Source organism: Lissotriton vulgaris, chromosome 6 (genome assembly GCF_964263255.1).
Source record: "Lissotriton vulgaris chromosome 6, aLisVul1.2, whole genome shotgun sequence".
Taxonomy (NCBI): domain Eukaryota; kingdom Metazoa; phylum Chordata; class Amphibia; order Caudata; family Salamandridae; genus Lissotriton; species Lissotriton vulgaris.
This window is the reverse complement of record NC_141694.1, coordinates 1,566,735,176-1,566,750,220: the sequence shown is the minus strand read 5'-3', so window position 1 is coordinate 1,566,750,220 and position 15,045 is coordinate 1,566,735,176. Positions and strand designations below refer to the sequence as shown.

The 15,045-nt window shown below is 44.0% G+C and overlaps 1 protein-coding gene across 1 annotated transcript in view; it reads left to right on the top strand.

Moving 5' to 3' along the window:
- Positions 1-15,045, top strand: part of CHAC2 (ChaC glutathione specific gamma-glutamylcyclotransferase 2) — a 187,389-nt gene that overhangs the window by 85,229 nt on the left and 87,115 nt on the right. The window contains exon 2 of the mRNA XM_086927736.1: positions 6,008-6,043. Coding sequence (XP_086783862.1) covers positions 6,008-6,043 — 36 coding nt within the window. The remainder of the gene's footprint in view (positions 1-6,007; positions 6,044-15,045) is intronic.

Below are 15,045 nucleotides of genomic sequence, written 5' to 3'. Positions count from 1 at the left end.
TAGAGAGCAAACCGTTTCCTCAGGTACACAGGTCCGAGCTGATGGATAGCTCGGAAGGAGAGAACCATTGTTTTAAACACAATCCGGTGAGCTACTGGAAGCCAATGAAGGCTGCGTAAATGAAGGCGAACGCTGGACCACCTGGGCAGTTTGAACAGGAGGCGCGCAGCCGCATTTTGAATTTCCTGAAGCCGTTGGATCAGATAAGCAGGTAAACCGCTAAACCAGGCATTCGCATAATCAAGCCTGGAAAGAATTAGAGCACGTGACACTGTCTCTTTGGCCTCTCTCGGAAGAAGTGGAAAGAACCTACGTAGGGCTTTGAGAGTGCCAAAACACACGCAGGTAAGTTTTTTGATATGGTCCTCAAACTTCAGATCACTCCCGAACCAGACCCCTAAGTTCTTAGCCGGGTCACCCATAGAATTGGGACAAGGCAGGTCAGGCGGCCATAGGAGGTCTCTAAAGTTGTCCGGAAAGGAGACATAAAAAAGAACTTTGGACTTGTCTTCATTGCACTTAAGCTGGGCAAGTGATAACCAGCGAAAGACAGAGGAGAGGCAGAGCTGAACCGCCGATGTATCCAAGTTATCCTTGGACCAGGTAAACAAAAGTTGGGTGTCGTCGGCGTAGGCCATTATTTTAGCCCCCAACTGTTCGGCCAGGTAAATCAAAGGAGTCCGGTACACATTAAAAAGCAGGGGGCTAAGAGTGGACCCCTGTGGGACACCAGTAGTGAGTTTCTTAGGCAGAGAAGCGGGAGGGGGCATCCAGACCTGTTGCGTCCTATTATCCAGAAATGACGATAGCCAGTCAAGTGCTAATCCAGAAATGCCAACGGCCGCCAATCTGGTAAGGAGCAGGTCGCGGGGAACCGTATCGAAGGCGGCAGAGGTCTAGTAAAATCAGAACCGCTCTGCCACCTCCATCTAGGCACTCCCAGTTTGCCTCAGACACCTCAACCAAAGCCGTTTCGTGCTATAGGCGGCTTGGAACCCTGATTGGGCCGGGTGCAGAGCCTGGGAAGGACTCAATAAACTGATCCAACTGGCGGAAAGCAATTTTCTCGCAGACTTTAGCCAAAGACGGCAACAGTGAAATAGGCCGGTAGCTGGATGGAACATCAGGATCCAACCCAGCCTTTTTTAAAAGCGGGAGAAGTTTGGCTTGCTTCCAGCACAGCGGGACAGTAGCTGAAGAGAAAGAGAGGTTAACAATCCGGGTAACCTCGCTACATACTGTATCAGCCACCCCGCCAAGTACCCTGGCAGGGCAGGGATCCGTGGGGGACCCTGATTTCAATGCCTCAAGTACTGTCCGGATGACTGGCTCAGTGGAAGGGGAGAAAGCAGCAAACTGCTCAACTGGCTTGGGCATGGAGAGATAAGGTAGTGCTGGTGAGGACTTGAAACTGTCACGGGCAGCAAGCAAGTCCTCTTGGATTTTAGCAATTTTATCTACAAAAAAGAGGAGAGCTCTTCACACCAGTAAGCAGATGAGGGCAGCACCGGTTGGGCAGCACATGGCGAAAGGAAGCTCTGAACAATGGAAAAAATGTCCTTGCTATTATTGTTAGCCTTTTCAATTCTCCCAGCATAGTAGCTGCTCTAATCGCCGCATAATAATCCTTTTGTGCGGCTCGCAGATCAATTTTTGCCGCAGGCAGGTAAGCTTGTCTCCACAGCCGTTCGAGTTTCTTACATGTAGAGGTATATATTTGCTTCAACCTTTTATTGCACATGCAAAATGCACAGACAGTCCCTTAAGTTTCTCTGCCCTTCTCATAGAAACGGGAATACAGTACTCCTGGAGAAATAAGCAAAGTAATGGATTCTAAAAGCCAAGCGTTAGAAAATCAAAGAGAAGACTTGGAAAAGGTCTGGGGTTTTGTTTTCTATTTTGGCATTTCTAAGTGCTTTCCGCTGCTATTAGTTTTAGTGACCATGCATAAGGCATCAGATTAGATAAAACAGTTAAAAAGCAGGAGTGTATGCATACATGCCAACACTATTGTAATTGAACTTATGGTTGCAAGAAAACAAAAATATTAACTCACGCTCACTTCCAATTCCCAAATGGTAACCATCACATCTGGGATATGATGTGCTTGTTGCCTCAGATGAAAAACACCATGTTTATACCCTTTACCGCTGGCCCTCCACCACTGACCGCCCCCACCCCCTCCTTCGCACTGCTGAACTCTTTTTTGGTTATTTGGGGAAGTTCGTGCTTTGACTTTTTGTCCAGATAAGGTCTCCTCTACAAATTTGTGTCTTTTTTTTTCAACATCTTAAGAATTGTAAGGATAGCCAGGGTTTTTGGGATTCCCCTGGAGAGAACCAGAAAATTGCCAAATATATGTAAGTTTGAGTGGGAAAAAAATTCAGGATACAAGTGTCATTTTTACCCCTCAAAATGGCATTACCAGCGGCTTGCTGTGCTAAAGTCGCCATCTTCCCTGCTTTCAGGGGCATACGGAGGTGAATCCAAATACCTAATTTCTTTACCACTGTTATGACCTTTTTTCAAAAAGGTAGCCCATTTCTTTTGTGCTTTCAACCTACTTCAATCATAACCAATATGACAGAAAGAGATATTATATATGTAATCAGATTACATAAAAAGTTGACTGACCAGTTTGAAACACTGCGGTCCCTCAAGGTGATAAGGATACTTTAATGGCAACACGCAAAACTTCCAGCGCGTCCTGGAGACAAAGTTCTTCTTGGTCACAGGCAATAGCAAGATAAACTGAATAAGTATGTTTTACAGCAGTAACATATTAAAGTTTAATTAAAGGGATTTGTAATGTGCTGCTTGGGTGCTAGCGGATTACTTGTGTGCTAGCCGAGCCCCAAGGAAGAAACTGGTCAGTCAATTTTTAATCATCCTGATTACATATATGATATCTGTCATATTGGTTATCATTGCACATACTAGGGTTTTAAGAAAGTACTTGCTCGTAGAAGGAACTGTGCCACACAAGGAGGGCCCCTCTCGAAAATGAAGATATTTGTATCCATAGTTTTCTTTTGCCTTTCGCTAATTCCCTGTTCCTCATATAAAAGGACTTTTGCCTTTTTATTTTTAAACTCTTGGAGGTACACAGATTTCATCTTCTCGGGTATTTTTGAGTGTTGCTGCATTTAGAGTAGGGTGGTCTTTTTTAATCGTAAACTTCAAATCCCTCGCAGTGGCTGCATTAGCCTGTGCAGATCGTTCTGGCTGGAGACAATCTGTTTTCACTTGGATTGGCAAACGCACGCCCCCTTTGAAGGCCTTTAGCATATTGATAACCTTTGAGAGGATAGTCTTGTTTTATAGGGGGTAGGTGGTGTGTGCTGTTTTAATACACTTGGAACTGTGTTCCTACTAAGTTCAGGTATTACATGTGCGCACATACTACATTTAAATGATACATAATCGAAATAGTTAATCGTTTGGTCGTTGTTGTCACTTAGCTTTTTTCTAAATTAAAAACATGTTTAATCATTCTGAAAGTCTTTTTTCACCAGCAGTGTCATTTTAAGGATTTTGGGGGCCCGGGCAAGACATTTTTTAGAGGCCATTGTAGGAACAATCTTGAATTTTATTACCCATTTTCAGAATTCAGTCCATATCATGCTAAATAATATTGAATTATATGTTACATTTTAAGATGAGAGAGAAGTATTATAGAGTAAAAGTTCACTTTATCAAAGGCTCTTTGGAAGGTGGGGCCTGGGGCAATGGCCCATCTCTCTCATGTTTTAAAACATCTTTGTTAGCCAGGTGTAATAAACCTACCTTTCACTGCCTGCTTAACTAAAACTTAATATGCAGATAAAAACCTGGGGAATACATCACTGTGCTCACTTGTTTATGAGTGTACTATGATTTACCCTTTCAGTGGTTTTACCCCACACATGATCTGAATTGCCGGCTTGAATTACACTTCAACAGGTGTCATTTAAACCTGTTAGGCATAATTATTTTCTTAGTAGGGTCCAGGTGTCACTGTTTCTGGAGCCAAGTTTTGTTCCGGATACTTTTTAAAAAAATGTTATTTGTTTTGTGGGTAGTGTTTCCTTCCGGCTCACTGTTTCTCTCCCAGTACTGATCAAGAGTGTGCATTTTGTTCTCTTTTCCTTTCCTCTTTGAGGTTTAAAAACGTGTTCTTGGTGAGTTATTTTAATGTGCTCTGTGTTTGTCTTCCACCTTTAAGTGTTTCGTAGTTTGAAAACATCTCTAATTGCCATATATACCGTTCTAGTGTAAACTGTGTAAAAAGATTGTGTTTTCAAATGTTTATGCTTTCATTATTTGTTTCCGAAAATGCTATTTGAGGGTGTTGCAAAGATTTTGGCAGGGTATGCACAAGGTTTTCCACCCTTCTTTGTACACTTTGAATCATGGAGGGACGTAAATCTGAAGGAGCGAGTCTAACGCCACAGTCGAGTCATCAATCAACACCCTTAAGCTGATAGCTAGTGATTGACATCAAGCATTACCCCCAGAAAAATGGCGAACCTAAGGGAGGAGAGTACAGTTCAAACTTTAAAAAATGAAAGATGGGATATCTGGACACATACATTAGATTGGAAAAAATAGTTTATCAAAATAAAGAATAAGGGGCTAAAATATATGCTTATCTTGATAGGACCATGGCAAAATAAAAGTATTAAATAAAGAATCTCAAATGTAGATAAATTGCAAATAGAGTAATACTATCTAACAATTGTGGTAGACCACAGCTGTCTCTTCAGTAAAATTTGACACCAAATCGTGTTTATATCAGTGTCTCTGCTCTTGATATACATCCTTGATCAGGAAAAGTGCAAGAATTGTTTAAAAACTCCAGACTCGCTACAAAATCTTTGTTAGATAATACAATACATTTGGTGGGGGGGTTTGCAGTAGGTGTGGTTAACAGAATAACCCACCACTTACCTTCACTGCAAGGCTTTGCAGAGATCTGATTTTGCACAGGATATCTGCATGCCCATGCCCATTACTCAATATTTACGGGTGTTACATACCCAAAGGAAGAGTAGCGAAAGAAATGGTGGGCTTGACGTTATTTTCATTATAGGAACAAGACACTCTATTTGCTTGCGTTTCAAACAGAAGGTAGCATTTGAATTTACAGTACTCAATCTCTACCAATGGGTGCTCAAAACTCAACTACTATCATTACTGTGGATGGAATCCCAGATTCTTGTGCTGTATAGAAATGCAGTTTTTATTGTGATTGATTGCCCACACTCTCTTGGTTACCCTTCAAAGAGCATTGGTAACAGAAATCTGTATGGAAGCCTGAGACGCTTTCAGTCTGTCACTCACCATTCCCATCGTGTTGGCTCCAAACACCTGAGCTTTAGAGTAAAGCAGCTGTACAAAGCTTGGGGTCTGGCTTGATTAAAGTCCGCAGAAAGTAGACATCCAGCTCTAAGTCACCTTAGTTCAGCCTCTGGTGTGTATTCAAACTGCAGGCCTTTGCTGGTTTACCCGCAACTGCTACTTTAGGTCTCTCTGTTCTATGAAGACTGGTCTGGATGAAGGTACTAACTTTAGTAATAAGATGCAGTGACCAAGTTCTGCAACCATCGCCATTTGGGAAATACACACCATTGTTTCAAACTTATAAGATATAGTGAACTTCAAGCACCTGACATATACATTTTTGGTTCTCATCTACTTCACTCTGGTTGGAAGCCTGTAGTTAAGGCATTGGATCTCGGATAGCCTGAATGGTAATTTGTGGAGACTATAAGAATTCTAGATGTTCGAGTCAGCATAAATTTGGTGAGCAATAAGCAATATACTTTTAGCAGGCACCAATGAAACTAAAGATTGATTCTTTCAAAATGGCCTATTCCATTTAAGAGTTGGTCAGAAAATCAAGGGGATGTTGTATTTCATTTGAAAGCGTACTTGGCACGTTTTAGATACTTCAGTTCACCGTTAAACGAGTTGGTGATTGTGCATTTGTATGCAAGTAATAATGTATTGTTCTATTTTTCCTTAGCCTGGAAGAGTTGTAACACTTGTTGAAGACCCGAAGGTGAAGTTTACATTTTTGCTCTTTTTATGTACAGTCTCTGTGTGTTTAAAATCTACATATACATGACATTGTTAATTGATACCACATTCGTATTTTCTAAATAATTGTTACATATTCCTGTGCATTTTAGTGGAGGACTCTAGTTTATAAAAAAACAGCATATATTAGAATTCTCTTACTTTGAAGGTTATTATTACAATGGTTTCACACTCCAAAACAAACATTGAAAAAGATCTGGCTTATATTGAATATTTTATTACATTTGGTGAGATTTTGTGTGTGCAGTTCTCCAGTATTGTATCTTTCATAGATTCACATGCTGGTATCTTCCCCGTCGTCATGATGGGAGTCTTGCGGTAGTTAGAAAAGTAATACTATAAGAGAACATTATAAACCACCAAAGGGTAAGGAAAACTTTAACATTCGTCAGCATCTTTATGTAGGTCCAAACTTTGAACAATCAGAGACGAGCCTTAGAACTTAACTCCCCAGCAGAGCCATCAGTCAACAGATTTCTAACCGCATGTCGTGTGTATGGGAATCTCCCTGAGCTCTGCTCAGTTTGTCAGTGAGTGAACCTTTGACCCTGCTAGAATTCACCTTAAGGTACTGTTTTTCTACCTTCTTTGCTTCTAAAATGTCAGCGGGAGGTAAGAAAAGGCTTTTTAGACCTTGCAGGTCTTGTTGGAAGGTAAGATTTTTCTCTGAAGACCCCCACAAGGACCGTCTTTATTGCCTTTATCCTAAACATACAGCCAAGGACTGTTAATACTGCAGAACATTTTCAGCCAAAACTCTAAAGGATAGAGAAGCCAGATTGTTATTATGGCTCCAAAAGAAAAAATCTAAATCTGATTCTGGATCTGATGTGGACGGGAGTCCTGGGCCATCCTCAGCTGAGAGGAAACGTAAAAAAGAGGGCTCTACCTCATACAAGGCTGACCCTAAGAGATTGCAGATAAAGTTGCTCTTTAGCAAAACTACTCTGGCCCGATGAAGCCTTCTGCTACTTCTCTGCCTGTCACACCTCTAAAACAAGGTTTGTCATAGAAAAAAACTCATTCAAAGGACCCGTTGTCGAGAATTTCAGCCAAGTCCCCATTGATGTCTATGGCGACGACTGCATCGACGACGGCTGTAGTAACTGCCTCGTCGACGAATATGGTGACTAGGATTTCCTCATCAATGGCATAGTCGCCAGCACCGACCACGACCACTACATCGAGAATTACGCCTAGAGCCCCGTCGACGAGCGCACAAGCGCCGTCGATGAGCGCACAAGCGACGTCATCGTCCACGTCCCCATCAACGGGCACTCCGTCGATGACTGTGTTTAATTCCCCCCCTAGACTGCCGATATCGATGACGATCACTTTCAGGCGTCTTCCGTCGTCGACGGTGTTGTTGCTGGATCAAAAACAGGAGGTAAAAAGCTTCCACTTTATCCAAAAGTCTTGAGGTTTTACATCTATATCCAAAGATATCACATTTGCCTCCTTCTCCTTCTGATAGGGAAGAATCAGGAGATGAAAATTAATTCGGTCCAGCTTATAGCCCTTCACAGCTCAGGGTTAAATGCCAGGAAACAGATGAAGAAGAGGAGATGCGTATGCAGGACACGTCAGAGTATAAGGAAGGGGATTACTCCTTCACAGGCCGTCCAAGGGCCCAACTATACGGCTCTTTCCAAGACGACTGTCCGTATGAAGCTTATGAGGATCGTCTGGAGGTATGAAGGGATTCCATGTTGGTGCCAACCCCCCTGGTCACCGACCTTCGGCACCTGCTCAATGATTATTGTAAATGATTTCCGGACTCTAACGCTCCAGTTCCGCTGACACCTGAGGGCTCGGCATTCAGGTTACTCCACCACCGCCAATGGTTACTCCTCCGCTTGTTGTGCAGGAAGAGAGCCAGGCTACTCAGTGCATTACTATTCAAGACGATTACATCGATAGTGAAGCTGACAATCAGCCTGAGGGAGGGTGAGATCAGTCAGGACCCAGACTGCTTTGGCCAGGAATGGGATGATTTTGACGCTCTTTCTTCGCCTTCAGCTTCTCCCCCAAGGGATATTGGTCGCTTCCACGAATTACTGGAAAGGGCCTCTAGAAGATTCGATCGGCTTTTGCTTGTGGTGCAAACAGAATGCTTCTTTTATGATTTTAAGGACCCGGCTAAGAAATCTGTTTGATTCATACCTATTGTGGATTATATATGTGTAACCTTTTGGTACAAGGATGGACAGAGCCAAGACTAGGATATGGGCAAGGGTTGTTTATTAACAGCACAACAGTCCAAAAGAAAAGGTGCACACAGTCTCTATCCTGGGGGCTGTCCTGGGGGCTTCGGTCTCCGCCGTGACTCTCTCCCTGGATTCCGTCTTCCAGCTCTCCCACCGTAAAGCACAAAAGAAAACAAACGTGGCTGTTACTACACAGCACTTAGAAGCACTTGATATGGGAAGGGGGAGTGAGGGAGTACGTTTTGTGACTTGCACAGACAGCACCACCAATGTTCGAGACACCCGAGAGTGCAGTGCAACCAGATGCCTCACACTGTCTGTCGACTCCCACCTACCCGGTCCCTCCCCGCTTGAAGCTGAACAAGGTACGCAAACGGTTACGCACCTGAGGTAGCCAAGCGTCCTCCTGTGCGTGGCTGGGCGATATCGTTGGCCTCCTGGCTTTCCCGGGTCATCCTCTCCTCGCTGCTGTCCTCGCTCCGGGGTGACCTCCTGCTCCGCCGTGTCGTCCTGGCTCCTCCGGACCTCCGGACCTTCTTTAGGCTGAGCCGCTGCAATTCCCGGATCCTCTTGGATACCATTCGCGGAAGCCTCGTCCTCCGGGTTCTCCTCTGCTCCTCTCCTTCCTCCGTTCGTGGCGGCAATCTCCCCGAACACCAGCGAGACGGCGTCTTCCGTGTCCGCCTTTGTTTCCCGAAGCCGCTCCTGATTGGAACACAGGATTCCCCGTCATAGAGGCGGGGCAGGCCGCCTCGTAGGCGAAGCAGGAATTAAAGGGGCCAGTCCAGTCCTGTAGGGAAGAGGAAAAGTCTGTTACAGGACTGCAGTCCTCGATCCTCTGACAATATGGAACGAAGGTTTGAAGATCGAGGAATCTGGCATCAGTTCCAGCTGTGTTGCCTAGAATGGAAAAGAAGTACAAAGCACCTGATTCTGCTCCAGCGTGTTTGATTGGACATCCTCGGCCGGAATCGGTTATAATGCAAGCTGCACAGAGGCGCTCCAGGAATCCACAATCTCCTAGTCAGTGCCTCCATACAGAGAAGGCAAGTGGCTTGGCAGCATTGGCAGACGCTTTGCTACTATGGCCGCCACTTTCATCAAGGCCTCTAACGCCTTAGCGATTTTAGGACGATACGACCGTCAATTATTGTCAGATCTCGCACCTCTTCTTGAACATCATCCCGAAGAGGAAAAGAAGGAAGCGAAAGACCTCCAACAAGAAGACGCTAGAGCTTCTTTGGAAGTAATTGGCTCAGCAATTGATTTATCTTCAATTGCTTTCAGACAAATGGCAGGTGCCGCTGTCCTCCGTAGACCGGGCTGGCTTAGGGCAACGTCCTTCCACCCTGAAGTCCAATCAAAGGTTTTACACATGCCCTTCGGGGAGAACCTATTTGAGAAACTCGTGGACATGGAGCTACAAGTTATCAAAAAGGATACTGAGACAGCGCGCTCATTAGGCACGCTGCAACAGAGGCGCTTTCAGTCCTTTTGTGGAAGTAAAGGAAGAGAACAGTTCCAACAGAGATCATCCTATCAGTCATACAATTTTCAACCATATTCCCATCAAAGTTATAGACCTCAATATGAGGACCACAACAACAGCACTTTCGTGCTTCCAATGTGTCATACAGTCAGCAATGAGCAAGACGCAAGCCTTCAACGTGAGGAAAATCGCAAGATTCCTCTAGACGGCAGTGATGTTTTTCTTCTGCCTTTCCCTTTGGAACAATACAAGGGAACCCAGGGCGCAATAAGCTAAGGACCTTGGGTAGATACTTATTTTCAAAAAACAGGGATCCTTAGTAAGGAAGGAGAAAGTTCAGACAATGAATATAGACTAAATAGGACTATATTTTTAAGAATGCCCAGCCGGACACTTTAATTTCTTAATAACAATGATACAAAAAAGGGAATAAAACACGAAGTGTGATGAACGTGGGACACCAGCTGATGTCCGGTTAACACACTGGGGGAACAAAAACAGGGGAAGGAAATATTCAGGCAAAATCGGGTCATCTAACAATTCAAAATCATAAGAAGATAATCCACAGTATACACATATGCATGTTCAATTTGTGTGTTAACTATGCATTTAGTGCATTTGTTGTCGACGACGTTTCGAACCTCACAAATTATCGGTTCATCCTCAGGACAGAAATGATTGCCTAAAGAATTAACAATTTAGCTTGAAACCACGGTCGGGATAAGCTAAAAATCACTTAGCCAACAGTGGGCAATATTTCAAGTGAATTTCAAAAGGTGGGGCCAGCGTGAATTGAGAGGAATCCGAGGGAACGGTGCCCTGGTCCAAGGATCGGGAATCGAGGAAATGCAGGTCCACAATGGGGGTCCTTGCACGACGTGAGGCAACCTTCACGGGGAGTAGTGCCTCACCGTTACCTCGGATTCCTCTCAATTCACGCTGGCCCCACCTTTTGAAATTCACTCGAAATATTGCCCACTGTTGGCTAAGTGATTTTCAGCTTATCCCGACCGTGGTTTCAAGCTAAATTGTTAATTCTTTAGGCAATCATTTCTGTCCTGAGGATGAACCGATAATTTGTGAGGTTCGAACCATCGGCGACAACAAATGCACTAAATGCATAGTTAACACACAAATTGAACATGCATATGTGTATACTGTGGATTATCTTCTTATGATTTTGAATTGTTAGATGACCTGATTTTGCCTGAATATTTCCTTCCCCTGTTTTTGTTCCCCCAGTGGGTTAGCCGGACATCGGCTGGTGTCCCACGTTCATCACACTTCGTGTTTTATTCCCTTTTTGTATCATTGTTATTAGGAAATTAAAGTGTCCGGCTGGGCATTCTTAAAAATATAGTCCTATGTAGTCTATATTAATTGTCTGAACTTTCTCCTTCCTTACTAAGGACCCCTGTTTTTTGAAAATATGTTTTTCTTCTGCCAGCCACCTCATCTCGACTTCAGCCCCTGCAGTCATCATCTTTCTCCTTTTCTGGGCCAATGGCGGACCATTACAAAGTCAAATGGGTTCTGGACATCATCCATCGAGGCTGCACCCTAGAATTTGCCCAGAAGCCTCCTCAAATTCCACCCTCAAGAAGAATACATCATCTTCTTTTGTTAAAGCAAGAAATATCAACCTTGCTGAAAAATGGGGCAATAGAAAGAGTTCCTTTCTTCAGCGAGGAAAGGGCTTCTATTGAAATTTTTTTCTCGTAAAGAAAAAATGTGGGAAATGGAGACAGGTCATGGACCTCAGTTAGCTGAACACATACATCAAGAAACAATCATTCACAATTTTATCCCTGCAAGAGATTCTCTAATTGGTGAACAAGGGTGATTTCTCAGCTTCCCTCGATCTCTTGGGCGCATACTTCCACATTCCCATTCATACAAAACATTGCCAATTCCTGAGGTTTGAGGTGGCTGGGGATCACTACCAGTTCAGGTTCTGCCCTTCAGCCTTCACTCAGCCCTGAGAGTTTACATGGTTCCAGTAGCAGCATTTCTGCAATGGCAGGGCCACAAGGTTTATCCCTACCTGGACGATTGGTTGGTGAAAGGGCTTTTGTTCCACTCTGCAAGAAAATCTACACAGGCTTGTCAACCGTTGTTCAAGTCTCTAGACTTGCAGCTCAACGTAGAGAAGTCATGCCCAGTTCCAAGTCAGAAACTTATTTTCCTCGGAGCGATTCTGGACACCAGGCTAATGAAGGCGTTTCCCGCTTCAGAACAAAAACACAATATAATAAACTTAGCAACCCTTCTGCACGCAAGAGAGCCGACTTCTATAAGAGTGTTCTTTACTGGGGATGCTGTCATCATGCATTCCGTTGATTCCGAACTGTCGGCTGCACATGAGACCTCTCCAGGAGCAGTTAGACATGCAGTAGGTTCAGGCACAGGGCTCCTTCGAAGACACCACCTTATCTCTCAGGCAATAAAACAGGCTCTGTCATGGTGGGAGAAAGGCCTCTCGTTTCAGGCAATACAGGCCAGTTAGATTAGGACTACGGATGCCTCAATGGACGGTTGGTGGGCATATCTTTAGGAGTTGAAAATCCATGGAAATGGTCAGTGCAAGAAACGCAACTGCACATCAATTTCTTGGAATTGAGGGCAGTTTTCCTGGGACTGCAGGCATTCCTTCCAAGAATTCTAGGATCCTATGTTCTGGTAAGAACAGACAACACCACAACGATGTTCTATCTGGCCAAACAAGGGGGCTCCAGGCCTCTCACGTTTATCAGACCAGGCACAGGAAATTTAGAAATGGCTATTTCAGCACAACATATTGTTGCAGATAGAGATTGTTCAAGGCGTGGATAACGAGTTTGCAGATTCTTCAAGCAGAACCAATTCCTGGTTTATCAAATGGGAGTTATATTGGAAACAGCTGCGGCAAGTGTTCAAACTGTAGGCTACTCCAAAGTTGGATCTCTTCGCGACAGCAAGCAACAGGAAGCGCGAAAAGTTCACCAGCAGGTTTCCTCAGGCAAACTCCTGGGGAAACACTCTGCAGATGCAGTGGACGGGGATGCTCGCCTCTACTTTCCTGTTGTTTCTCCTCATCCCAAGGTTGCTGAGCAAAATGAAAAATGAACCACGTCATCTTATTCTCATAGCTCCGGCATCGCCGAGGCAGTTCTGGTTCCCAGAGCTTCTCCAATGCTCGATATCACTACACATTCTCTTTCAACCATTGCCAAACCTACTGTCCATGTATAACAGCCAGATAAAATCTGAGTTTATCAGCTTGGAACTACACAGCTATGAATTCACAGATCTAGGCATGGCTCTGGATTGCAAGTCCATTCTGGAGCAAGTATTGCCGTACCTACTTCAATTAGCAAAGTCAAAGTTGGCTCATTCATCAATCAAAGTACACCTGGCTTCATTTTCCAGGTTTCGCAGAAAACCGGGGAAACTCTAGCTGTGGTCGACGAGAATTGTTAAAGAGTTGATGAAGGGCCTCTTCAGAGTGTTCCCACCCTTGAAGCCCCCAACAGTTCCTTGGTAGTTAAACACAGTCCTGCCCCAATTGCTGAAATCGCCCTTTGAGCCGATCCGCAAAGCTGACTTAAAGTACGTGTCATGGAAGACGGCTCTTCTATTGGCTAGAAGAATTAGTGAGATTCAGGCTTTCACTGTGGCTGAATCGTTTCTTCAGTTCAAGCAAGACAAAGTAATGTTAAGAACAAACCCTCACTTTATACCAAAGGTTCCAACTTCTTTTCACTTGAATGAGCCGGTAGTGCTCACAACGTACTTTAAAAATCCTTCAAACATGCTGAAAGAGCGTTGCATTCTTTAGACGTAAAGAGATGCATCAAATTCTATATCTATAGAACAAAGACTTTCAGGAAATCAGATCAACTCTTTGTATCTTTTACTTCTCAGAGGAAATGGCAGGCCCAAGGAGCAGCATTACAAGTTGGATCTCTTCTGCAATTGTTTTCTGCCATAAGAAAGCTGGAAAGCCTTTGTCCGTAAAGGTGAGGTACAATATCTATATATATATATATATATATATATATATATATATATATATATATATATATATATATATATATATATATATATATATATATATATATATATATATATATATATATATCGTCACAAAGAGAGTCATCCCATTTAGGAAAGCCACACTCTGTAGGTGAGTTTACGTTTTTAATTGCAGGAACAGAAATGCAGAATGGTGAAATCATTACCAAAGTTTCAAAGGCCTGACGCGTTTCATGCTGCCTCGCATTTCATCAGAGGCCAAATGTTCAGCTGGGCGTTACGAGAAGGCACTCCTTAGGAACTTCAGCCACATGACCCGGTGGGCGTAGACTTACCCTGAGCCTTGTGGTATTGGTAGTTCAATTAGTATTTACTCAAGTGAGTTATAAACGCCGTGATGAGAGTGACTAAATTAAAATCCACAGTGGGTCTGGAAAGGTCGCACTCATGCCGCATTTCCCTTTCATGTCCTGCAAAACGACCTTACAGCCATTGGTGTCGCACGTAGGTTGACTGCGGCACCGGTCCACATTTCAAGGGCGGGGCTCTCCTACGACCGGGAAACGGCCGTCATACATCGTCACAAAGAGAGTCATCCCATTTAGGAAAGCCACACTCTTTAGGTGAGTTTACGTTTTTAATTGCAGGAACAGAAATGCAGAATGGTGAAATCATTACCAAAGTTTCAAAGGCCTGACGCGTTTCATGCTGCCTCGCATTTCATCAGAGGCCAAATGTTCAGCTGGGCGTTACGAGAAGGCACTCCATAAGAACTTCAGCCACATGACCCGGTGGGCGTGGACTTACCCTGAGCCTTGTGGTATTGGTAGTTCAATTAGTATTTACTCCAGTGAGTTATAAACGCCGTGATGAGAGTGACAAAATTAAAATCCACAGTGGGTCTGGAAAGGTCGCACTCATGCCGCATTTCCCTTTCATGTCCTGCAAAACGACCTTACAGCCATTGGTGTCGCACGTAGGTTGACTGCGGCACCGGTCCACATTTCAAGGGCGGGGCTCTCCTACGACCGGGAAACGGCCGTCATACATCGTCACAAAGAGAGTCATCCCATTTAGGAAAGCCACACTCTGTAGGTGAGTTTACGTTTTTAATTGCAGGAACAGAAATGCAGAATGGTGAAATCATTACCAAAGTTTCAAAGGCCTGACGCGTTTTATGCTGCCTCGCATTTCTTCAGAGGCCAAATGTTCAGCTGGGCGTTACGAGAAGGCACTCCATAAGAACTTCAGCCA